We start from the raw sequence: 15,418 nt of genomic DNA, 5'->3' as shown, positions 1-15,418 counted from the left end.
TCAGGTTGCAGTGCTCCCACTCCAACAGCTGGGAATGCTCCCTGAGGGCAGCCAGCCCTGAGCCAGCCGTGCTCCATGCACCAAACCCACGTCTGTGATCTGAAGACAGGGATGTGACGTGGGACAGTATTAAACGTTTCACACAAGTGGGAACAGAGCGCTGATGATTAACTGCTGATCATCCCGATGAATAGCTGCGTGTTGATGCCAGGCCCAAGAAGTGCAGTTCCACCAGCTGGATTCTTTTCCTGGGTGCATGGAAAGCAAATGTCCATCGAATGCTATGATGGCTTTGGAGCAGATGGAAAAGGGACTGAGGGCTTTGGGGCAGTGCTGTCTGTCTGGACTTCACTCGCTGGATCTCTGAGGACAGCCTCCCCACGGTGCTACATTCATTTTGGTTAGAAAAGTCCTCCTGAAAACACCTTGTTCACCCCACCAGCCTCAGCTTCTGCTCAGCCAGCACTCAGGGCTGTGTCCACCGCGAGCCCCCGCATCCCACGTCCTGCGCAGTGAAAACAAGATTTCCTTCTGTTTAGTTGGGCCTTGCTGTGCGCTGCCAGCGGGCAGCCCGGCTCCGTCCCTTCCCCCGCTCAGCGCTCGGGTTTCCTTTCATGCCGTTCGCTGCCTCCGCCGCAGAGCCGGGTTCACCCCGCGTCGCTACTCCGCTCCGGCAGGGGGCGCTGCAGCGCTGGCGGCGGAAGGAGGAAGTGCGAGCGCGGCGCGGGGCCATGGCGCTGCCCGGCGAGCTGTGGGCAGAGCTGCCCGCCGAGAAGCGCATCTTCACCTCCGTCCTGCTCTTCTCCTGGGCCGTGTACCTGTGGGAGGCCTTCCTGGCGCACCGGCAGGTCGGCGGGGCTGAGTCTGAGCGGAGGCCGGCGACGGGCGGGAGCGGGGAGAGCCCGGCCCGACGGTCGGAGCTGCTTCCCCTTCACGCGGCTTTTTCCCGGCGCGCGGCGGGGGTCGGGCGGGGCTCGGTGCCGCTCGGTGCCGCTCGGTGCCGCTCGGTGCCGCTCGGTGCCGCTCGGTGCCGCTCGGTGCCGCTCGGTGCCGCTCGGTGCCGCTCGGTTGCAAACGAGCCGTGCGGTGAAGGCGCTGTGCCGCGCTGAAGGCCTCCGCGCCTCGGCTCAGCGTCCCGCCTTCCTCCGCCGCGTCGGTTCTTATTGCTGAGCGCGGTGCCCTGCGGTGCGGGATGGCGGCGGGAGGGAACCGGGTAGGACGAGCGGTGCGCCCAGCTCGTGAGGTTCAATAAAACCACGTGCAAGGTCTGCACCTGGGTCACAGCAACACTATCACCATCAGTATGAGCTGGGGATGTAAGGACGGAGCACAGCCCTGCCCAAAAGGAGGCACTGATGGATGGCAGCTGGACACGGCAGCTCACAGCCAACCGTACCCTGGCTGCATCCAAAGCGGGGGATCTGCCCCTCTGCTGTGTGCTGAGACCTCACCTGCAGCACTGCGCCCAGATGGGGAGTCCTCAGGACAGGAGAGACGTGGAGCTGTTGGAGAGCGTCCAGAGAAGGGCCACAAAAATGCTCCCAGGGATGGAACACCTCCCTGCGAGGCCAGGCTGAGAGCTGGGCTGTGCAGCTGGAGAAGGGAAGGCTGCGGGGAGACCTACGGGTCTGTGAGTGTCTGAAAGGGCTGTAAGAAAGGGGACAGACTCTTTAGCAGGGCAATAGGATGGGGGAATGGTTTCAAAGAGGGGAGATCTGCATTGGGTATAAGTTGGAATACAATAAGGGTGATGAATCACTGGAATGGGTTACCCAGAGAGGTGGTGGTGCCCATCCCTGCAGACACCCAAGGTGAGGCTGGAGGGGCTCTGAGCGCTGATGGAGCTGTGGGTGTCCCTGCTCACTGCAGGGGAGTTGGACCACGTGGCCTTTAAAGGTCTCATCCAACTCAGACGATTCTATGGATATCCCCTTGCCCCAGCTGTGTCCTCTCCTGTCTTGCTGTGCATCCCCATTCTCCGTGCCCTTGGGCAGAGAGAGGGGCACAGTGCACCTTGATGCCATGTTGGCACATCGCAGCAGCGCACGCAGAGTGCAGCACTGTGAGGGCTGTTGTGAAGACAGCAAACTGCATCTCGGAGGGGGGGAGCAGCAATGGCAGCTGCTGTGAGCCACTGGGTGATCTGCAGCCTGATCCTCTGCTTGAAGGAAGGAGATAAGTGACAGAGCTGAGGAGCTTTTCCTTGGAGGAGGAGCAAAACTATTGAAATGAGGCAAGGATGGATGGAAGAACAGCGAGCAGACTTCCGAAATTTACAGTGAAAAGTTCTTGATCGAAAATGAAATCGCACCCAGTGTATGCAGCCAACTCACAGGGATGATTTCACAGAGGATGTGGTGGTGGGTTTGAAACTCTGCTTAGTCACAATCACAGCACCGTCAGTCTTACCCCATGGAAAGAATTGCTTTCTGTGATCTTTATATAGCAACTTTTTGTGTTAGAAATGGGTAAGCAAGCAGCTCGGTTTCTGGGTCTGGCAGTTGTGCATTGATTGTAGATTTGGAATGTCACAGAAAACAAGAACTTTGGAGTATTTGTTTTCCTATGGAGTTTTTCAGGTTTTTTTTTTTGTTTTTTTTCCCTTTCTGGGGTGGCTGGTGAGCATTTGCCATGCCATACTTCTGTCAGTCTTATTTCTCCCCTTCAGAACACTGGAAGTCAGTTTGAAGTTTCTTTCTCTTTTTCAGAGACGGGTGTACAGGACAACAACACACGTGCCATGGGAACTGGGACAGATCATGGATTCAGAAACGTTTGAAAAATCTCGTCTGTATCAGTTGGACAAGAGCACTTTCAGCTTCTGGTCAGGGCTTTACTCAGAGCTGGAGGGCACTGTAAGTACCAGAGCTGCTCCAGCATCAGGGGGTGATTTTCATGGTGAAGGAATTGTGAAATACTTTGGAGTGATCCTGTGCTGTTGGCACTGTGGCACCTCACATCAGACTGAAATTTGAATGGCTCAGGCTCCGTGTTTCTTGTTTGTGGCTGTATTGCCTTGTGAAAAGAAGAGATGATTCAGGTAGCAAGTGATTTCTCTGTGCAGTGCTGAATAATCCTGCACAGCCACAACCTGTGTAGTTATGCGTTGGGGCACAGCTGAGCCATTATGCTTTCCAAGTAATTAAGGACTATTGGAGTGATTTTCAATTATTACAAATACAAACTCTGTGTTTGAAAGGCTACAGCTGTTTGACTTGTAGGTTCAAATTGAGCAGGAGATAGAGAGACAAACCTGTGAGAACAGGAGGAATACCAAAAGGTCCTTCTTAAGAGAGTTACAATGGGCAACGAGTGCTTTTGTATATGGAAAAGATAGAGCTGAGGTCAGGGGAAGAGAAGGGGAAAACCTAATTACAAAACTCTTCTGATTCATCCTCTGAAGTCACTTCTCATGCTGAAATCATAGCAGCACAAGGTGACAGCCTGCTTCATGTGGGCTCTGTGGTTTGTGTTTTTGTTTTCCAGATGATTCTCATCTGCGGAGGAATTCCTTTTCTCTGGAATCTGTCTGGTCAGATTTCAGGCCGTGCTGGGTTTGGACCAGAATATGAGGTAAGCAGTCTTGAAATGCTACAGAAAGCATTAAACATGGAGTGACCCACATCTCAGCACCGCTTCAGCTAGCTGAGGTGGCAGATGGGGCTTACAGGCTTTTATATTTTAAGTATTGTAGATGTTTTGATCAGGGCTTTGTTTGGACCTTCAAGCAGTCCAGAAAAAGCTTCTGCTCACTTTGAACAAAGCTGTTCTGTGGTGTCAGGATGGCAGCACAGGGGGATGCAGGCTTAGGGGTTCTTTGTTCCCCCTCTCAGGACCACTTTCTGATAGATGAAAGCTTTCGCCTGTCACAGCGTGGGATATCAAATACAGGAGAGTGTGTCAGACATCCCTGCTGTCACACCACAGCAGTGGCTATTGCTGCCAGCTCTTCCATGGTGGGTCCTACAAGCAGCACTGAGGGGGGAGGTTGAACCTGTGGGGTTACTTTCAGTGGCTGAGTCTCAAAGACGACGTGTGATGGCCAAGGCATCCAGTTTTGCATGAAATGTCCTTTCTCACCCATTTTCTTGAGGAGTTGGAGTCTCTCCTCCAAATGAGAAAGGAGGAGTTCTGTTCCAGACACTTTCCTATTCTAGAGAAGATTTGACGTGTCAAGAAAACCCCCTCATCTGATGGCACCTTTGAGGTGTCATACTTCTTCCTGCTTCAATCACTTAAGCCCAAGGTACTCTATTGAGATGACCCCCACAAATAAATAATGTGCCTTCTTTTTTATTTTTGTCTTAGAGCAGGAAAAATAAATATACCTGTGCAAAGGAAATGTCCATCATTCCTTCTGCTCCCATAGCTGGGTTATCATCAGGTGCCCTCAGTTTAGGGTAAGGAAAGCTTGGTGTCCTCTGCTTCACTCTTAGGTTGTGTCAGTTCTGATGTATCTCCTCTGTCTGCTGCCTGAGTGAGCAAACAGAAACACATCTCTTGAAAACCTCTCTCTACCATCATAAAAACCACTTGAAAGCCATATGATCACAGGGAGGTGGTCGTGCCAGTTTTGTCTAAGGTGTTTTTCTTTAAATTACACGGTGAGATTTCCCCAGAATAAATAGTTTAGTCATTATGGATTCATTACTCCTCTACTTCAAAAGTTCTGCAGAAGGCACATAAATAACTTCTGAGATTTAAAGCTATCGCTTTTTGGACAGTTGACCTCTGTTCTACTCAGAAGTCAGTGGTAAAAAGTTTCCTTTCTAAGCAGACCTGAGTAGTGGCCTCTCTTATCTCCAGCTGCTCCATGAGACGTCTGAGATACATGATGACATCCTGGTTTGTATTCTGAAGAAGTTCTGAGCAGTGCCTACACACTGCAGCAACAGTGTGGATGTGGGGGAACTTCCATCTCTGTGTGTGCTAGAAGCTAAGATCAGAAAGGGCTGTTCTCACAATTAGCTGGGTCTACTGCTGAACACAAATCAAAGTGTTCAAGCATCAAGCACCAGATCCTTTATGAAAACAGTTTGCTTTGGTGCAAGGGAGGCTGCTCCAGCAGTCAGTAATCTAACACTCAGAAATGCTGTTTCTGTGAATGCATCTAGCTTTAGCTTCTAACCAGATTCAGTTACACTACTGACATGGAATCCTTTTTGACAGCAGGAATGTTAATCAGTATAGGTCAGTGAATATCAGCTCTTTTGTTTTGCTTTCAGATCGTTCAGTCGTTGGTGTTCCTGCTGCTCGCGACGCTGTTCAGTGCCCTGACTGGTCTCCCATGGAGTTTATATAACACTTTTGTCATAGAAGAGAAACATGGCTTCAATCAGCAGGTATTGTATAGTGGGCAACCTGTGTACTGACCTAATATCTTCCATAGCTTTGGTAGGTTGAGTGGGCTGAGGTATTTTCTGAGATGAAGATCTGCCCTGTGTCGTGCCCCCCGGCTGCAGGGGGCCAGCCTGCTCCTCCAGCCTCTCCTGGACTGCAGGGAACTGCTGCTCTGTGCCTGCAGCAGCTCCTGCCCTCCTTCTCTGTGCTGCCTGTAGCATCTACCTGATTCATTCTCTCAGCTTCTCCCTCCTGTCTCCCATCTGCTGTTGCTCTCCCAGAGCACCCTGGCATTACTTGGCAGCTCAGCTCTGGTAGCAGCTGAGCCCTGTTGGAGCAGCTGGGGCTGCCCCTGAGCTGACACGGGGCCGTGCTGTGCTCTGCTTGCACCAAGCACAAGTTCAGCCCTACTCCTCCCAGAACTTTGCCTCATAAACCCAGTGCGGTGGTGCTCCCAGCGTCGTCTTTGTCCACCTCTGTTCTGTACTGGTGCACTGTTTTCTTTCTGGGGAAGCTCAACTTTGAAAATTGTCACTACAGTTTTTCCTTGACAGCTGTATGTGTGTCTTCTGAAACTGTGCCAATGGCAGCTGCTACTCCAGTGTGTGGGAAGCAAGATTGTTCTGGATGAGACTTAAGCTTGTGACCAGCTCGGAACTCTTGTGCTCCGTTGAGCTCTTGTTTGACATGAAAACCTGTCCTTCTGAAAACGTTGCTCTAGCAAAGCTGGAAAACATGTGCATCTTTTAAAAATATTTTTCTTCTCTTTTTCATACTAGTAAGGAAGTACTCATTCTCAGAGTGTTGATGTAGGTGGTCGTTTGTATCTGAGTGAATCTGAATTAGAGAACTAGAAGTTCCCTTCTCTTCTGCAGACTTAATAGGGAGCTCCTGTTGAGGGAAGGGTGAATGTCCCCGTGTTTCCAGAGCATGAGGAGTTTTTCTTCTGGCAAATGCCAAACCAGAATATCTGTGCAATGTACTTGGTTTGTTCTCTCTCTGTCCCTTCTATTCTGCAGTCCTCAGGGATTGTAAAGGCTGACCAAGTCTCAGTTCTTGCAGTATGTTTATGGCCTGGCCTTGCCTTAGACATGCCTTTGATATTGAAAATCCTTAAATATCCATCAGAAAGCCTCTTTGATTATCTCTCATGTCAGTCCTTTGCAGTTGCATCAGATCTGTACTTGGATTGTCTCTTACCTTATTGGGAACCATCTTGGTTCCAGTTCTGCAAGCTGGTTGTTTCAGGAACACAAAAGTCCTAAGACTGTCAAAATTAGGACCTGTGATGTAGTAAAGGTAGAGCAAACTGGGGACCAGCTGATGGATGGACAGCTTCACTTAAACATCAGTAACCTTGCAGAGTGCATGGTAGGCTCACAGCACTGATCAGACCCTTTGTCTGTAGGGAAGCAGAGGGCCAAAACCTGACCTTAGCAGCTCTTTAAAACTGCCTTGAGACAGCTCACAGAAGCTCTGTAGTTTCTCTGAATGCTTTAGTGAGAGTGAGGAGGATTGAGCTGCCTTTCCTTACGTCTTTTTTTCTCCACAATGGTCCTCATGCCAGAACTGAATGCCAAGTCTGGCTCAAATCCAGTCTGTCATAACAGCTGTCTTACAAACACGGATTCTCTGCCACTCATTTCAGAGCAGTAGGCTGGCTCCTTGAGTGAATGAGCCAGATTCACACCTGGCACTTTGCAACTGATCTTCAGGCTGACTCTTCCATGAGAATGCCTTGATGGAAATGAGGGTTTCTCTTGAGTTTACACCTGCCTTAGAAAGGTCAGAAGAGATGGAGCAAAGTCAGAAAGCACCATAAAAATGGATAGCTCTGTTCCTCCTAGATCATGGTGCTGGCATTAAAGAGAGAGTTGAAATCTATCCAAACTATTGCCCCAAGTTGTTTCACCAGGTTTTTGTTTTTCTTTCCAGACGAGTTCCATATCTTTAACACAGTATGGGGCTTTTAATGCCTTGTTGGAAAGGATCTGTACATAATAAACCCTTCACTTCTGTGCCTTGCAGATAGCTGTAAGTACTGAAAGAACATTTTCTGACAGAGCTAGCTGGGAGTGTAACTGCACTGCAGAATCACTAGTGAAGTTTGATTCAAGTAGAGGTCTTTGAAGCATCCTTTAAACATCTATGAAACATCCATCCTGATAAAGTTATTCTAATTCTGATAGGGGTAAAAGGCCCAGCTGCTACCTGCAAGTCTTCAGGAGGACTTCTGTCCCTTTTCCAGGTCAGACAATCAGCTTGGTGACTGAGTTGAGATGAATTGAGGCAACTGCTCAAAGACAAAATATCCTATGTAACTTTGTTTCTTTCCACTTCCCATTTCTCTAAAACTCCACCATATCTGGAATACTGATTGGTAAATGAATTAAGAGGCAAATAAACTTAACGTTCTCCTTTTCTTCTGTGGTGAAGGATGTATATGCCAGAAAATTCAGGTTTGGGTCAGGTCCTGCTAACAAACTGTGCAGCCACATGGGCCTCAAGTCCAGGTGGATATGTGGAGCCACAGCTGCTACGAGCAGAGCTGAAGAAGTTCTTCCACCCTTTATAACTGACTGCTCTCCTTACCACACATTGTTATTGCCACTTGGTTGTCTCATGACTTGTCTTATTTTGCTTCTGCTTGTCCCGTGTAAGGATCAGTTCACTGACTGCTGAGACCCGTTGGTGTTTACACTGTAAATGTCACTGCTGTCCTTCCTTTGCAGACACTGGGATTTTTTTTTAAGGATGCCATCAAGAAGTTTATCGTGACACAGTGCATTCTGTTGCCAGTGACATCCCTTCTGCTTTATATTATTAAAATAGGGGGAGACTACTTCTTCATCTACGCCTGGCTCTTCACATTAGTTGTGTCCTTGGTGAGTACGAGGGTATGTTTGGGTTCTTCCAAATACATGGCTTGGTGTGCTGACCTGCACAAAATACATAACTGAAAAGAACATAGGAAAGAATCTGCATCTCCTGGGAGTTTTGGTGCCTGCAGTGTTTAATAAATATTTTGTCATGTTTTCACTGCACCTGTTCAGCAGTAATAGCTCATATTAATTGCCCATGCTAATTTGATATTTTAGATTTGATTTATTTTGCATTGGTTCAGCGGAAAATAAACATTCAAAAAACTTTAGAACAGGTACTGGAATTAAAATGCTACATAACGATAGGATGGTTGGACTGGATGCTCTTAGAGGTCTTTTCCCATCTTGGTGGTTCTATGATTCTGTTTTTTCTTTTTTTGTACCTATAGAAAGGGAGCCAAGACAATGACCACTGGTTTAACAAGACAAGACAAAATGTGCCTTGGTCAGTAATATTCCCACAGGGCTTCTTTTCCACATAACGAAACACCAGTTTGCAGTTGTTTTACTTTGCACTGAGACAATTAACAGGTTTCCATTTCTTGCCCTGCTGGTATATCTGCTTTTATAGACTGAATTGGTAATTGAAGGATCCTTTTGTATCCATTAAAATGATTTCATGTTTGATGTGGAGCTCCATGGTGACACAGTATAGTAGCAGCAGTGCCCTGCTGAAGCGGTGAGTCTAGCTCACAAATACTGCTAAAAGATCTTCCAGGATTTTTTCTTCGTGTTTCCCTCTTCTCCCACCTCCCCCTTCTCTCTCCCCTCTTCCTGAGGGTTAAGCCCATGCCCACACACTTTGTCCCTTTCCTCTAACTAGAACTTAAACTTTCTCCCAGTCCTGTCCTTTTATTAAAAGAAAAAAAGGGGAAAAAAAAAGAAAGAAAGCAAGCTTTGTAGGTCCAGAGAGCAAGGGAAAGAAGTTCAGCTTTTCTTTCTGCCAGAGTGTTGCTCTAGCCCTGGCCTTTTTGCTCAGTCTGCATCTGGTACCAATGGGAAGAGATATGGTAACTCACAGCAAGGTTTTGTGATAAAGACCATCAGTTCCTTAGCCTGTAGTTAATACTAAACACAGTTTTGGCTTTTTTCAGGTGCTTGTTACCATCTATGCAGACTACATTGCTCCTTTGTTTGATAAATTCATTCCACTTCCTGAGGGAGAGCTCAAGCAGCAAATTGAAGTCATGGCAAAGAGCATTGACTTCCCATTGACGAAGGTGTATGTTGTTGAAGGTGAGACTTTGAAATCTGTGGATTTTCAGTTTTCTTTCCTGGCATCCTTAAGAGCGTTGAGCCCCTGCTGATCTGGATTCTGCTCTACGGATGTCTTCTTTCCAGCGTTTCACTGCACTGTGTCTTGGCTCTCTCAAGTTCATAACCAGTAATTGGTGATGTGCAACAAAGCCTGTTAATTTCAGGGTTCGTTCAGTAACAGCTAGGTTACAAAGGTTCCTTCCCTGCAAATGCTTTCATAGAGGTTGCCATGTGTTGCCAAAAGACATTGCTGCCTTGTAGCTGGTCATGGGATTTCCTTGATGCAGAGGGACTGGATGCTGAGGCCTCGTGCTCTGAGCAGCTTCTTCCTCTGCCCGTCTGTCATGGTTGAGTGCTGAAGTTACCATGTGTGTACCTTGGGTTGGCAATGAGACAATGGATATCCTATGCCCTGAGGAGTTGATGCAGCTGATGAACACACAGTGGGAGTGTGCCTTCAGCCTGAAGTACCTGATCTTTTGCTGGAATAAATGGAGCCAAATTCCACCTCTTCTCCCATGGAGCCCTTATTCAGTCTGGATTTGCAACGGCTCCTGTCTATAGGCAAAAAAAAAATAGACAAATTGAACAGTTCCTTTGACCTAGACAACTTGTTGGGATCAACTGAAGCAGTCTGTTCTATGGAAAGAGATGATTTTACTGGCCTAAATTCTATCAGTAATAGAAAGAGCCTGTAGGTCCACCATTCAGGTGATTTAGATGAAAATAACTAAAAAATTGCCTATTTCAAACAATTATAATGGACTGCATCTCTTCATCTTCTCTTTCCTTATCTGCTCCTACAGCTTCAGAATTGTGAATAGTCCTTTCTGTCACTTTCAGACAATTCCGAATGAATCCATGACAGGACTTTGCTGGGGGAGCAGCACAAGTTCTTTGCAGAATTCTTTTTCCACTCTGAACCTGATATTACAATAGACATTGTTTTCTCTTTTTTGGATAGCAGATCTTCACTTGGCTGTTTGTTTGTTTGTTTAACAATGAAAAATGTTATTTCTCTATTGCAGTCAGTAAAAGAGATAAATTCTACTTAAAATGCACTTCAGCCCATGAAATCATTTGCTTGAGTGTGTCTGTGTTGTATCAGGACTTTGGCAATTCCTTTGAAAGCATCCATTCTGTCTAAGATTTTATGTATAAGCTTTGATGAGCAGGATTATCTGAACTGTGGTCTCTAATGTTAGTTCTTCCCTGTCAGGTTCTAAGCGTTCTTCTCATAGCAATGCTTACTTCTATGGATTCTTCAAGAATAAGCGGATAGTGCTGTTTGACACGCTCCTGGAAGATTATTCTGCATTGAACAAAGAACCAGGAGAAGGAGAAGAGGGTGAGAATGAAGAAACAAAGTCTAAAACAAAAGTGAGTTATGCTTCCCTACCCTCCCAATGTCTTTCATTCTGTTATTTATGTTTACTTACTGGTGAGATTATCCCTTGTGTCCTAAGGGTCCTAAGTGGGATGCTGAAATCCCAAATTCCATCATCAAAGTATCCCTGAATGGTTACAAAGTGGAATTTCTAGGCTTGGCAGTGTGTGGGTGCCAATAACCACAGACCTCAGAAGTCCACAGGGGCTTTAGCAAACATTGTTTTTCTGCACGTAACAAATGCAACTGATGGAATGAGGGACCTGTTTGGGTTTTTAGCTTTTGTGTCTACTCTTGGGACTGCTGTAGGTAAGCTTCCCTTTGAAGGGAGTGCTTTGCTTATCAGTGCATCATAGGATTGCCTCTTACTTGCAGGCAAGAGCTTTGGTGCTTTGGAGAGAGTTTGGGAGATTTTCCAGCATTGTTCCAGGTCTGCTGAGAAATGTTTGCACAGATAGAAATGAGACATCACTGCTTCATGGTAGAAAGACTGTTGAACTCACAACTTTGTATTTTCCGAATATCATCTTGAAAAAGCCTCACTAAGAACTTGTATGTGTTGGTAGAATGGAAGAGCATAGCAGTGCTGGTCTTGGGAAACTTAAGTGACTTAAGAGAACAAGAAGTGAAAAATATGTTCAGCTGTGCTCAGTTTGACTTTCTTCCCTCAGAATAAAAAGCAAGGATGTAAGAATGAAGAAGTTCTGGCTGTCCTTGGTCATGAATTGGGTCACTGGAAGCTAGGTCACACTGTCAAAAACATTATTATCAGCCAGGTAAGTCATGACAAACTGGTGGTGGTGATTGTTTCAAGTTATTGTTTCCAGTTGTTTTTCTTTTTTTTTTTCCCCTTTTGTTTTCATTTTTGTATCTTTACTGAGTGTGCGGTACCTTCCCGTCCCTTCCTTGCCCCACCTGGTTGGTGGGTAGCATGAACCAGAGAATTGCTCTTGCTCCTTGCAGAAGAAGGGAGGAACATGATTGCCAGTTATGAAATCTGACTCAGAGGGTATTTCTATTTTATTTACTTATTTACTTGTTTTGTCCTGCCTTGTGCATTGCTTATTGGTAAATAACATTATTTGCAATTCTTGTTGTGTGCCCAAATCGGGATTTAGTATCAAAGCAATCTCTGGAGGTTGGGCAACTTCACGTTGGAATGAAAGGAGCCCGATGGTCCATTTATTCGTGCATGTGCCTCTGGTTGTAGCACAGTGTAAGGGAATTCCTTCCCCAAATATCTTACTTCCTAATTTCAGATGTTTTGGTTTCCAGTTCACAGCTATGTACTCTATGTTAATTATTATCAAGTCTATCATGGTGTAATCTAACTTTTTTCCAATTATCACGCACCCATCTTTTCAGATTCCCAACTTTTTTCTTTTCTCCTGTTGATGAGTGCAGGAATGTTATTCTCTTTTTTCTCTAGAGCTATTAATGTTTTTTTTTTTCAGGTTACATCACTGCTTAAGACAATCTCTGATTCCATGCTATGTTTTTCTTATTCATGACACTAAACCCTCCAGTGACATTCTTTCTACTTTGATTAATGCAATTATATTCCAACTTTTGATATTGGTGTTGATCCCTACTAATGATAAAGTAATGACTGATGTTTTTGCCACTATTTAGATATAATCTTGCTGTAATAGATAAACTTTGAAGGAAGCTTTACCTTCACTTCCTGAAATTTTCACCAATTTTTCTGCAATGTTTTATTTCTTATGTTGATTCTTATTGCCACTATCTCTCTTCTGTCCTGTGTGTTTGAACAGTGAGTGTTATTTGCCACATTCCACATTACTCTAAAAACAGCTGTTTGCAGGAATGGAAAAGGCACTAATCTGCTTCCCTGCACACCATGGTAAAGCAGGGAGCTGCTTCTGGACATCCTACCAAGCAATGGGCACATATTGGATTAGATGGAAACAAACATTGTTGCTAGGAGCAGGTGTATGATGGAACAAACAGCAGATACTGCTTTGAGTGATGTGCACACACATGGTTCATCTTTAAACATGTTGGAACCCACGCTTAAATCCAAGGAAATAGATTGTCTTCAGTGTTCCCTATCAGTTGTCTTGTTGTGTTGCCTTTTTGTCTTCCTTCGCTACCTGAGGCATCTTTTTAGGTCACTGACAGAAAATAACACGAAGTCACAAAGTGGATGAGGCTGGGAGGGACTCCAGAGGCCATCGGACCCAGTGCCCTGCTCTAGCAGGGACACGTGGAGCACGTTGCCCTGGACCAAAACAATGAGTTTTTTAATTGCATGCACCCTCAGAAAGCTGGTGAAAGCCAACTGCTTGCTCCTCTGCACATATGAGTTCTGAAGTAATCTGTTTGGATTTCTTTTTATCTTTCCTGTGGAGCTTATATGCAAACCAATTATATTTTAGGGCATATATTAGACTTGGATGAAAAGCTCATCTTAATCAAGAATGCTGTTACATTTCTCTAGATGAATTCCTTCCTCTGCTTCTTCTTGTTTGCTGTTCTGATTGGTCGAAAAGAACTCTTTGCTGCATTTGGCTTCTACGAGACTCAGCCGACCCTGATAGGCTTGATGATTATTTTCCAGTTCATTTTTTCACCTTACAATGAGGTATGGTTTTGAACTTGTCTTTCAGATGCAGGTGCTGAAGTATTGTCCTGTTTAAATAACAATTTTACGTTGACTGTATTATTACTGTGGAGAAAAGTTGGAAGTTTCAGGTAGCTCTGCTATTCCTGTTTCATAAAGATCGTTACTGCTCCATGTAAGACTCCCAGTTGGGGGTATGGCCTGGACAAATCTTATGAGCTCAATCTACAGCCACAGTGATGTGTGGGATGGGGGCAGGAAGGTACAGCAGTGTCTGTTCACTGACAGTGTAAAGAAAGTGCAGATGGTTGAATTTTTAGGTAATTTTAATGTATTTCTCTCCACAGATTCTCTCCTTTTGCTTGACTGTATTAAGCCGACGATTTGAGTTTCAAGCAGATGCATTTGCCAAGGAACTTGGAAAGGCTAAAGACCTATATTCTGCTTTGATCAAACTAAACAAAGATAACTTAGGATTCCCTGTTTCTGACTGGATCTTTTCAATGTGGCATTATTCCCATCCACCCCTTTTAGAAAGACTGCAAGCCTTGAAAGAAGCAAAGCAAGAGTGACAGCAGCCTGTGGGGCAGACAGCGCTTCCATCCAGAGGCAAAGTTAGGAGCATCTCTTAAAAACGGGTGTGATGTTAACAGCACGACAAATCCAAGAATCTTGAAACAGTATTAAATTATGACTTTTTATTTTTTAACAAAAACAAAGTGGTGGAACTTAATTTAGAATAAAGTCCTGGGTGAAGGCCACGCCTCCTATGCTCTGGCTTTTATCTCCGTATAGATTTGTAAGGGGAGAAAAATATAATATTTTGAGGCACCTATTTCTTAAATTTTACATTGGTTTTGATTCTTTTCCCCTTCTTGGTGTTCTGTGAACTTTCTCTGTCTCCACCTTCACTCACAATGAAGAGGTTTTGAATGCTATGGTTTCTCACATCATAACCGTACTAGCCGGTCACTGTGTTTAAAAAGAGTTTAATGCAGGTATGAGCCTTTCTGCTGGAGTTAAATCCATGTCTGCCATAAGGGAAAATGCTGTTTCTCTGAAATGTAGCAATACGGTTGAGTCAGAGTCAAAGAAATAAATCATGGCCTCCTTGAAAATGAGGATTAGTCTGTATTCAGTATTGGTATAGGGGGGATTGGGCTGTCCTCCATTCTGGGGGTGCAGAAGAATGTGATGGAGAAGTGAAGACAGGACCCATGCATTAAAGAAAGTTGTAAGTTCTTTGGTCTTCCTCCTCTTGTAAGCATAATGGTTAACAGCATTTCCACACCTCGGTTCCTTCATTTCTGTCAATCTTTGCCAAATTTAATTGTGTATATGGAAGAGGTCTGATGCTCAGGCTGTGCGTTCATGTCGAACTTTAATTCTGAGGTCTGCAGAGGGTTTTTTCATTCATATGGACTTAACTGAAACAGTGTGGGAACTCAGAAAATATTGCTCGTGATCACTGTAATACAAGTAATCCAAGATACGGTTTGTTTGTATAGGTTGGGGAAGGGTAAAGGGTTATTTGGAGAAATGGCTTCTGCATCTGTCATCACAGGTGAGATGTGGAATTGAATTTACTTTTGAATAAAGATAGAAATTAAATGTGGGTTTGTATGTGCCGTCAGAGTGGACTGAATGCAAAAACTTTATATAAAAATCTGATTTCCTGTATGTTCTAAGTTGAAATGCTCTTCTCAGTTTTGTGCAGAGACAACAAATCAAAGCAAGATCTGATCCTTTTGAGTGCCTGAACATTCTCCAACACTTTGCTATTAGCTTACATTTGTTTTTTTGGTCACAGGGAGAATTGGGAGAATTCTGAGATGGTGGGCATGATGATGCCTCAGGAGCAGTAGGAATAGATTATGTATGATTTGTATTTATAAACTAAAGAATGTGAAGCAAAACTACAGATAGGGATTTAGGACACAGTTTTAGAGGAGCAGCCTATAATATTTT

At 45.1% G+C, this 15,418-nt stretch overlaps 1 protein-coding gene across 1 annotated transcript; it reads left to right on the top strand.

The window, feature by feature from the left end:
* Positions 1-712: 712 nt before the first annotated feature.
* On the top strand, positions 713-15,078 carry ZMPSTE24 (zinc metallopeptidase STE24). The gene is made up of 10 exons (XM_042885602.1): positions 713-848; positions 2,709-2,855; positions 3,487-3,573; positions 5,226-5,342; positions 8,073-8,225; positions 9,317-9,458; positions 10,699-10,859; positions 11,538-11,642; positions 13,328-13,471; positions 13,798-15,078. The coding sequence occupies exons 1-10, from the start codon at positions 732-734 to the stop codon at positions 14,020-14,022; spliced, it is 1,398 nt and encodes a 465-aa protein (XP_042741536.1). The 5' UTR covers positions 713-731; the 3' UTR covers positions 14,023-15,078.
* Positions 15,079-15,418: the final 340 nt, after the last annotated feature.

Source organism: Lagopus leucura, unplaced genomic scaffold, assembly GCF_019238085.1.
Source record: "Lagopus leucura isolate 7727_CA_CO unplaced genomic scaffold, USGS_WTPT01 Super-Scaffold_100051, whole genome shotgun sequence".
In the NCBI taxonomy this organism is placed as follows: domain Eukaryota; kingdom Metazoa; phylum Chordata; class Aves; order Galliformes; family Phasianidae; genus Lagopus; species Lagopus leucura.
Note: the sequence above shows the minus strand (reverse complement) of the source record. Positions and strands in the feature narration are given on the sequence as shown.

Coding starts and splice junctions, on each gene's coding strand:
- ZMPSTE24 (XM_042885602.1), top strand. CDS start 732: ATGGCGCTGCCCGGCGAGCTGTGGGCAGAGCTGCCCGCCGAGAAGCGC. Junction 9,459..10,698: donor GAAGGTGTATGTTGTTGAAG/GTGAGACTTTGA, acceptor CTTCCCTGTCAG/GTTCTAAGCGTTCTTCTCAT. Junction 13,472..13,797: donor TTTTTTCACCTTACAATGAG/GTATGGTTTTGA, acceptor TTCTCTCCACAG/ATTCTCTCCTTTTGCTTGAC.